At 42.7% G+C, this 10,780-nt stretch overlaps 1 protein-coding gene across 1 annotated transcript in view; it reads right to left on the bottom strand.

The window, feature by feature from the left end:
- Positions 1–6,050: 6,050 nt before the first annotated feature.
- MBD2 (methyl-CpG binding domain protein 2) overlaps positions 6,051–10,780 on the bottom strand; it is a 68,834-nt gene continuing 64,104 nt past the window's right edge. The window contains exons 6-7 of the mRNA XM_061169865.1: positions 10,198–10,336; positions 6,051–6,527 (exon numbers count right to left, since the gene is read on the bottom strand). Of these exons, the coding sequence (XP_061025848.1) occupies positions 10,210–10,336 (127 nt within the window). The 3' untranslated portion in view covers positions 6,051–6,527; positions 10,198–10,209. The remainder of the gene's footprint in view (positions 6,528–10,197; positions 10,337–10,780) is intronic.

Raw genomic sequence — 10,780 nt, 5'->3', positions numbered from 1 at the left:
GCTGTAAGCCTGTGGTTTTCTCATTTACATTATACTAAGTGACTTTATGTTTTGGGGGTGACAGAAGAAAGAAAGGCTTTAAAAGAAGACATTTATTCCCTTCATAAATAGAACATTCTACCATGCTGCTATTCATATCTTTCCTTTTAAGTTTCCAAATGTTTCTATTTTCACACAACTAGCTATTGTTGGGTCCAAGGCTCTTTAGTGTAAATCATGCTGCGATCAACAAGGCACTCTGACAGCTGGGCACCAACCTCCCACCAACACACCCAACTCCCCACTTTGGCTCTCTCTTGCCCCAAGAGGTGTCTGTCAAGTCAGCAAAATTCAGGATAACTCCCCCCAAAGCAGATTCCAATCCTGAAAAAATCATTGGGGTGTTTTTTGAGGGAAGGGGTTGGTACCATTTATGAAATACGGAAACTGTGATATGTATTCCCTGTTGAGAATTTTATGGAAGCTCTGGATACTAGCCCAGGAGAAGGGCACATCGCCACAAAACTTTGCACTTGATGGCAAGAGGTTGGTGGGCTCCTTGACTCCAGGGTACATGAACCCCAGATGAGGAGTCCTGCACTGGAGTAGTGGTCTCAAAACTCTTTTAATAGGGCTTCCCTGGTGGCTCAGTGGTTGAGAATCTGCCTGCCAATGCAGGGGACACGGGTTCAAGCCCTGGTCTGGGAAGATCCCACATGCTGCGGAGCAACTAGGCCCGTGAGCCACAACTACTGAGCCTGCGCGTCTGGAGCCTGTGCTCCGCAACAAGAGAGGCCGCGATAGTGAGAGGCCCGCGCACCGCGATGAAGAGTGGCCCCCACTTGCCGCAACTGGAGAAAACCCTCGCACAGAAACGAAGACCCAACACAGCCAAAAAAATAATAAATAAATAAATAAATTTAAAATTTAAAAAAACCTCTTTTAATAGTAAGAGTTTAATAACAAACCCTTTTAATAATAATAAGCCCTTTCAAAAACAAAAGTATATGTCCCCAATTTATGGATATTTACTTATAAATCATATACATGTACTATTCTGCTAATGTATTATATCTTTAATTAAATACTCAAAAATTAAAATCTCAAACAGATGAGATGAAAACAAATATTAAAAGGTCAGATATTTTCCTGTAACTGAGCAGGGCCCTTTGGGGCTTTCCTGGGACAGACCCCTTCCTCCATATCCTCGGCTGCAGTTCCTCTCTGAAGTATCTAGAAAATAGTATCTGACGCAGATTTCCTGAGTTTTTCAGATGCTAAAACCACCACCGAATGGAAGAAATTAACTACTTGATGATCATAAGCATGTAGCCCCCATACCTACTGGCACCTAAGGATTGATAATGTTAACCCTTGTGACACTGCCCTGTTACCTCACCATCCACAGATCAGAGAATTGTGCACAAGCTGATCACATACCCTGGGACATTGCCTTTAAAAGTGCTTTGCTGAAACCCATCAGGGAGTTTGGGTGTTTTGAGCACTAGCTGCCCTAGACTCCTTGTCTAGCACCCTGCAATAAACACTGCACTTTGCCTCACCAAGACCCAGTGTCAGTAGATTGGCTTTACTGCGCTCGGGTGGGCAGACCCAAGTTTGGTTCGGTAACATCTCCACCCCCACTGAATGCTTTTACACAAGCCCTAGATGCACGTGCCCCACTTTGCAGCCCCTTCCCCAGGTCCTGCGGTCCAGTTGCATCTTGATGCCAGACTTCTCACAGCATCAAGCTCATGAAGCAAAATATAGAAAGTACTACAGCAGAAAGAAAATGCTAACCCCCTCAGATAAAAATAACTCCCAACGTTCTGCGACTGAGAAGCTGCACCTCTTATAAAAGATTAATCTTAGTAAAGATTTCTCAGCAGAAGAATTCAATGGAAAAGCTTTGACTATTCAGACTGAAAAGAACAAAGTTTCCCATAAAGAGTCACTCTGCCCTGTGTAAGCTTTTAGGCCACAGTCACGCTGTACTTGATAAACCAAACTGTTTTGTTCTCTGTCACAGAGAGAAAGGCAGATTCAGATGTGAGTGAAGAGTGTTGGAAGGTTGCATGGCGTTCTAGAAACAGAAGACCTCTGCATTCAAATGCCCCTCTCTGTACCTTACCAGCTTGAGTAAGTAAGTCATTTAACCTGTCTGCTTCTTAGATTCCTCAACTCTTAAATGGGCGTAATAGCATGTGTATATGACATGGCTTATATGTAGCTTGAAATTCAAACATGACATTCATGGAGGTAAACGTGCTCTATAAGTCATAAAATGCTATATAAATGAGAGGAAATAAAAACTTGTGTCCTCCTGTCATAAGAACAAAAGCCAAATAATTGACAGAGTAACTTACATGTGCCCTTCTGGAAAAATCAGTATGCAACTGGAAATTTTAAAGTCCACCCCAGACCCTTTGAGACATGCAGGTTTGATAAGCCACTGCTGCGATTCGCAATCCCATAGCTAATGCTATTCTGACTGATGTGATGACTCCACCTGTGGATTTGGTAGCCACTGAAGTAGATTTCATATAGGGGTCACATATGCATCCCAGCAGTGAAGGCGGGCAGGACAAGGGAGCTATGACAGTCTTAGTGGAGGTTCAGAGGCTATGGCCTCACGAGGTCAAGTGTGGCCGCCACCTGATTCTGTGGAGAACCCTTCCAGACCTTTCTGTTCACTAGACATGCCAGCAGCATGACTGAGCAATTTGTCTCAGTAACAAATGAAAGAAGTATCACTGGATAAACTTGAAAGCTTTGGGGCCCTAACCCCAGTCTGAAGCCCCTATGTCTGGGAAACACAGGTCCTAGATGTTCTCCATAGATTAAGTCATTGAAGATAACTTACACAAACATTTTTAAAGCTTCAAAATTTATTGCTGTACATTTTCGCATAGCATTTACTATGGAAATACTAATAGTGCAAATATTTATTTTGGACTTTGTAGCATTTGAGGGATCACAAAGCTTTTTGATATCTTTTGCAATCATTTATGAAGATCTATATTGTTCAACTTATTTTAGAAATTCAAACAAGTCATCTTCTATTCAAAGAGATTACATAATGCTTTCTAGATCTCCTCTCTAGCACAAAAAACTACCCCGGAAGCTGCCAGGGGCATCCCTTTCTGTAATAATACATACATCTTGCAAGATTTTTCCAACTGCAAGACGCTTTGTTCACTAATTCATTCAACAAGTATTTATTGACAAACTGTTATGTGCCAGGCACAGCGCTAGGCTCTGGGGACATGAGGATGAGAAGATGCAATCTCTGCTTTCACTGTGCTTACAGTCTAAAAGTAGAAACAGACATCCAAACAAATTTACAATACAATACAGTAAAGTGCTTCCGTGGAGGTATTGACAAAGTGCAGTGGGAATTTGGAAGAGGGGAAAAAGAACATCTGCCTGGAGAAACCAGGGACAGCTTTACAGAGGAGGGAGCTGTGACTTGACCGGTGCTCAGGAATTGGCCATGTAGACAGGCAGGCAAAGGGAACGACAGGTGCAAAGACACAGAGGCCCAAGGGGCACTTCAAAGGAGCAGGTGATGTGGTTTTTCTTGAGCCGAAGGTGCAGTGGGGACAGTGGCAGGATGAGCTAGACAAGTAGGCGGGCGTCAGATCGTGAAGAGGCTTTTGATCATTTGTCCATGTATTCAACATGCACTTATTGAGTGCTCACTGTGTGCCAAGCACTAGGCTAAGCGCTGGGGTTATAACAGGGAACAAGACAGACACACCCTTGCCCTCACGGAGCTTACATTCTAGTAGATAGACAGACAAAAAGTCAACAAATAAATAAAATACAGATTTAGAAGATTTCTACAAAGGGAATAAACAGAGTGCCAAGGCAGAAAATAAAGTATTGCGGGTATTTATAAAGTGGAGGGTAGTTAGGGTTATCAGCGAATGCCTCTTGGAAGTGACATAAAATGACACCTGCAGAGATAATAGCGAGAGCGCCCGCCCCAACAGGAGCCCTCACTACGCGCCAGGCACTGTGCTAACGCTTGACAAACAGTATCTCCTTTAGTCCTCACAACGACTCTATGAGGTAGGTATTATTATTCCTATTTCACTGAGGACGAACAGGCTCAAAGACATTAAGTAACCTGACAAGTCACACAAACGGCAAAACCAGGGTTCAGACACAGGTTCTCTCCATTTCAAAGTGCTCGTTAAGCATGATTCTAAACTGCACACACGGAGAAGTGAGGAATTTCGAGCAGGGAAATGATAAGGTCACATTTGCTTCCAGGACCATTCTGATGACTATATGGAGGAGAAAAAGGAGGGATGGAGAGGGAAGAAGGGAAAGGGGACAGGTGGAAAATAAAAGGAAGCCGCTGAAAGAGAAGAGGAGAGGAGGCAGTGGTTGCAGGAATGGAGAAGAGATGTAGATGAAGGTGTGAGAAATGTGGTTAACAATTCTAACAGGATTGATGGGATATTGGAGGCAAGGGGAAGAGTGGCATCTGGGATCACTCCTGGGCTTCTGCCTTGGGCAACTGGATCAGATGATTTGCTTTTACACAAGTCAGGGAATGCAAGATGGTGGTAGGTTTGGGGGATAAGACGATGCATTTATTTTTGGACATGTCCCGTGGGTATACTGGGAACACCTGGACTTACGGGATAGTTCCCAGCTAGACACCATGTAACGGCTTTCAAACCTTGTTCTCTACCTGAGCAATGTATATAAGGACAAAAATCAAAGTTTTGTACGTGTGTGTTTTTCCTTTTACAAAATTTGTTTATAAAGGCATGTACGTCTTGGTTGGATTGCTTTGTGAAGAGAACATAGGATCACCAAGGTGAAGTTACCCCAAGCTTGATTACAAATGAAGACTCGTGACTTTGAGGAGTCTAAGCAAAGCCTTTGGACATTCATTCTAACTAGTCATAATAGCTCTTAGAAAGAAATCAATATTATTGTAACTTCCCACTGCCACCCCAACTGGGACAGTCGGAAGGGCCCAGAGCAGGCACCCTCTGTCACTTGTCTTCCCAGAGTCTGCAAGTATCTCTGCTTATTTGCCAGCAGGATTACTCTGTGGAAATTGGTGGCCTAAAGCCCAGAGAGCAAAGTTGCATGTAAATCAGGAATTCCAAGAAGGTGATATCTAGGTAGTTTTGCATAAGGTCCACAGAGACGGCAGCTCAAACCTAGCCAGTCACATCGCTTTCACCATTTTCTTTTCTCTCCCCTCCTCGGAAACCGGAAGGGTGCTGGAGGTAGTGATAAAAAAATGTACAAGTGACATTTAGAGGGGTTTGGTCACGTCCTTGATCGCATCATTCTGCATCTGATTTTGAAAGAACTCAGAGTTAAGAAGTGCATAAACCCTTCGTACAGAAAGATAACATGTTTGCTCTATTTCTCAAAATGTACTTAAATTTGCTTATAACCACTCCCTCCTTTTTTTGGCATCAGATTACCTTAAGTATGTTTTGATTTTTAAAACTCATTTCTCAATGCTATGCCAGTTTTAGTAATTAGATATCAAGGAATTTAACTGGTAATGAAGTTAACGCTTGTGAGTTTCAACAGAAAAAAAGATGTTAATACTTTGGAGGCCGGGTAGTAATTAGCAAAGTATTACAATCTGGTTCATTAAGCAACTCTGCCCAGAAAAATGCCTCTCTTTGTGGCAAAGGGTCTGACCTGCACCTGTTAACTCTGTAAGCCAGTACACACTGGAAAATGTAAAATGTTCTAGAAAAACAGACATGGACTTCCAGTAACATCTGAAGCGCACCTGTGTACCTAACTCACGCCCAAGGGAAGAAAATGCCTTATTTTTATAGAACTAACAAAAGTACTCGTTACAGGCAAGGGGAAAAAAATTACCCATGCTACACGACAACTTACAATTCTGGTGAAAGCAGCGCAATTCTCATGATATCCAGAGGCATACAGCAAATGTATGAACTATTTGCTACTACCTCCATTTCAAACCTAAGTCCCAGGGATCACAGTTGAATGTGAACCAGGAATCCTAAGGAGGGGCTATGTATTGTGTGCTCCTTAACAGAAAGAATTCCAATCAGTCTGTGAATAGAATCATTTATTTGTCTTTACAGTGATGATGGAAGAATGTACAGGTGTCCTCTTTCAATAAAGTATAAAAATCTGTTTATATACAGTGAAGTCACAATAAGCTTTCATTGGGAAATTTATTTGGTACTCCTGATCCGTTCATATTAAAATTGCGGGGGAGACGAATATTTCACGTTAAGTGCTACATTTCCAGTAGATTGCACCTGGCATGAAAAGCTCAGCTTCATCTTCAGGGTCCTGCTTGATAGATATTACAAAAGGCTAATTTTAAGTCCTGGGACTCAAAATAAACATCATTTTTGAATAATAGATATATACATCAAAAATACATCTAAAAAGGCATTGGTTAGTGCTATTAAAAAGCTCTATGTGCTCGGGTGCATTTTTTTCTTACAGGCAAAACCCAGTGGAAACGTTTTTGTTCAATTCTAGGAATTTTCTCTTGGGGAAAGTCTGTCGAAAGTTACCTGTAAGAAAAAACAAACAAACTTAAGTAATTCAGTGATTTCTCAGGTGAAGTCAGCAAAACCTGGAAAAGCAGTTAGAGGCCAAATTTCACTTAGAATAGGATTTTTAGAGCCTTGATAGCATTTAGTTACAGCACTTTGTACATAAAAAGTGCTCAACATTTCCCTTCATTGTTTCAAGTGTTTTATTTTGAAAATAACCCTTAATACTTCATTTTCAAATAAATCATATGTACCCCTTTGTATGCTTGTGAAAATATTTCCTATCATTAATTAAATCAGCATAAAAAGAGAAATCACAGGGCATACAAATGAAGAAAACATAATAGACGTAGCCAAATCCAAACATACCTTGAGAAAATTTAGGAAAATTTCTAACAATGATTTATTTTATTTCACAATAACTTATTTTACTTCTCAGAATTTACAGATGATAGAAATGTACTGAAGTTTTATTACTGCTTAACTTGGGTGAAATGGTACTGTGCAATTGCCAATTCAACTATCTATGTATTTGATACTCTAGCTCATTTATAGCTGAGTGTTTTAACACCTTCGTTTTTATAGTTATCGTCTTCTTGCAGTCACTCCTAAAATGTTTGATAACCTGGGCACTCCTCTTGAGTGTAAAATCTTAAGTAACACAGCAAACCTCAACCTGTTATTGACGGTGTGCGTGTACACACACACACACACACACACACACGCACATGCACGCACGCCTGTTCGCCCCGATCAATAACAGCCTCAGCTCCGTCCTCCCTGACGGGCTCACGTGTTCCGGCAATCTCTGGAGCAGATTCTGGCGGGAGGAACACACGCAGAGGTGGGCTGAAACCACAACTGAGCCCCAGGGGCCGTGTGACTAAGGAAGAAGAGCTGAAATCTCTCCTTGCGACTGCATGAAACTTGGAGTTACACCTCCGCTGACAGCTTCCTAAACTCTGCGCCTGCCAAATATATATATATACATACAAATTAAGGTCCGTTTTGCTAATAAGGACCATCAGAAAGAGCATCCATGTCATAATGCGGTGAACAGACCTAAACAGAACCGCATGTTACAGGTTCCATCTCTTAGCAGCCATGTGAACTTGGCCATGTCCCACCTTTAGTCAAGCTAAGTCCTACCTATTCCACAGGTTATTATGAACACCTAATTAAGTCATGTGGCAGTGCTCTGGTTTATTAAACACTTTAGGTGTACGTGGGGCTAAATTAGTGATTTAGGTAAATTTAATTTTGATAATTAAGAAGTACATCTAAATCTTCCATAACCTACAAGTCTAATGGCCTGGTCTAATAATACCATTCTCAAGTTTAGAATATGATACACGTAATGCAGATCTCTCCCTAGCACCATGCCAAAGTGATGGCTACTCTTTAAGTACATATTAAAACTTTAATCCCTCAACTTTAATTAGTTTGTTCGAGCATTAACCACAGGCTCGCTTACATAAATTAGGGTGCTGCCCTGACGTCAACCTGCAAAGTAATCTGCAAAGTAAGTGAGGGTCTCGTAAAACCTCAACTACATGACCCTTGATTATTCTAAACTGTTTGCAGGAAAAAAGTCTGAAAAACAACAAAAAGCTCTGGAGAAGAAGAGGGCTTTCCCAGAGTCAGTTCTGATGTGGTGCAGGCGCAATGGTCCAGATTCCCACACTGCACTGAAGTCTCTGGAGAAAAGAAGCACGCTGCAGACTTGCCTCTGAGAGACTTCACACACATTAAGTACGCTCATCAAAGTCCATAAAACACATCCTGATCGGAGTGGAAAACAAGATTCAGTGTCAACACGGCATCTTCCTGTCCTCAACATGGAAAACAAAACAAAACCACTTAAAATAGCACTGAACTCGATTTAAAAGGTTCTGCGTGGTCAGGAAACTGTGTGACCGAATGTTGCTGCTGTCACTGACTATGTAAATGGAAGACACTGTGATTATCACCTGATCTGTGTCACTGTGGCATGGGCCACTCCCTGAATTAAGACAAAGCACGGATGGGAAGGAAAGACTGTGTTAACAATGAATTCATCCCCCCTGCATGCAACACCCTCAGTATGACCCTCTACCAAACAGGACCCCTCCCCATCCACCCAGTGGCTCCAGTAAAACACCTGGAGTCATTCATCCCCCTCTCTCACCCTCACTAACAGTCACCCGGTCAAGTCGATTCTACCTCCAAATACATCTCAAATCGGCCTTTTCCTCTTTTTCTCCCCATCCGCTGCTGAGACCCTCGTGAAGCCACCATCACCTCTTGCGGGACTACGGCAGCCTCCTAACTGGTCTCCCTGCTTCTAAGCTTTCCTTAGAAAGGACATCCTTTTTCATGCAGCAGCCGTGGGGATCTTGTAAATAAGCACATCTAATCACTTTACACAGCCTTCAGTGGATTCCCAGTGGTTTTAATGATAAAGCTCAAAATCCTTAACAAGAATCCACAAGGCTCACCATGATTTGATTCATCTCCACACTTTCTAACCCTGCCCAGACTTCCTACATTCCAACCATAGTGATCTTTCCTTTGGTCCTCAAAGGAACTGAGTTGTCCCTGCTATTTCTTTTGATGAGAACACGTTTCACCCTAACTTCTGCTCACTCCTACCCGCCTTTCAGGCTCACCGTAAATGCCACGTCCCCAGAGTCCTGTTGGCCCTCACATCGCATTAGCTCCCCTGCCGGCAGCTCTCCCAGCACCTTCATTTCTCCTTTATCGCACTGATCACAGCTGGTGATCATACAGTTATGTGAGCATTTGTTGCATACAACTGTACGGTAAGTTCTGTGAGCGCGGGGACGTCCCCAGGACCCAGCACTGAATGCAAGGCTGACTCTCAGGACGAGGTGTGAGGGGCAGAGACAGGGCTCCAAGACCAGCACGGGGTTAGAACTCCCACACCCTCTGCTCGCCCTCCTTCTCGGTCCATCCCTTTCTCTTTCCCTCCTAACACCACCACCCACCGCTCAGTTCTGCCTTCAAAGGACGCAAATAAATAATTGGCTTGGGGGTGGCAGAAAGACATGGCCCCCAAAATGAAGCAGGATAGAAGGTGGGAAGCAAGATGCCACATAAACCCTTGGGGATTGGAGTGTAATCATCTACAGAGAATATGTACCCGATGGAACAGAGACTGTGAGACTCCTACGTGAGCTCAGGACAGGATCATTATTTGTATTTTTTAAGGTAAATTATTTATCATACTTTAAAATGTCCTTCTCATTCTCCCTGCGCCAAGTCTGTGCTAGAGAGAACAGAAATGGAGGGAAAAAAGGAGGGATTTTTGCCTACTTTGTGACCATAATTTTACAGAGGGGACAACAGACCCCAGAGAGCTACTGTGGTAGAGGCAATGGCGCCTTCATCTCCTCCAGCCGCTCCTCCCTCCCTGGCAGAGTCCTTTCCTCCTTCTTCTGCTTTTCTCTAGTGACACCTTGGAGACCAGATCCCTTGCAAGTGGCTGCAGGGGTGTGAACATCTTCGCATAATGAGAACAAAAGGATGCACACTTATATGGTCCTTAAATATAGAGGGGGCCAAACAACAGCACATGCACAAGATTTGCAGAGGAGAAGCCTTTGTAGGCACTGCTGAATCAGGCTACAAGGGCAAAAGCAAGGAAATAAAAGACCTTAAGTTCCACGTCTCTCTGGTGTTGCTTTACCTGATGCTAATCTTAGGCTTCATCTCCACTGTCCATTTCAATGCCCATCGCCTCCGTATCAGCAGCTCGTGACAAGATGTCTGCCATCAGTGCTTCTTCCAATTTCTTACGTACTTGTTGTACTCGCTCTTCCTGTTTCCTTTTTTAAAACAGAGTAAAAAGATACTAATAATTTGGCAAGTATTGGAACAATGAAGCTGCCGAAATGGTTTATCTTTACTTCAAAGTCATGAAAATTCCTGAGAAACATACATTTCCTTCTCCTTAGACTTTGCAAAAGTTGCTTCTACCCTCAAAAAACCAAGTCACATGGGGGATGAACTTTGTCCAAAAGAGGGACATTCAGACAGGCAGATAGCCCTCATCTCACAGAGAATTCCGGCAGGAGTAGATTTATTTCAGTGACCTTTTCTACAACTTCACAAACTTCAAATATGTGAAGATTCAGGGTTATTCCTATAAAGGATAATTAGAAATAACTTAAAAGCAGGGAAGGAATACAGAAAATAAAGAAGGAAAAGAGATGTGCTCAGTGAAGCACTGAGAAAGATGGATGAGCTGGGATTTCGTTGGCATTCTCTGG

This window comes from Eubalaena glacialis, chromosome 15 (genome assembly GCF_028564815.1).
Source record: "Eubalaena glacialis isolate mEubGla1 chromosome 15, mEubGla1.1.hap2.+ XY, whole genome shotgun sequence".
NCBI lineage: Eukaryota > Metazoa > Chordata > Mammalia > Artiodactyla > Balaenidae > Eubalaena > Eubalaena glacialis.
The sequence above is the reverse complement of the archived record's forward strand: the minus strand, read 5'-3'. Positions and strand labels throughout refer to the sequence as shown.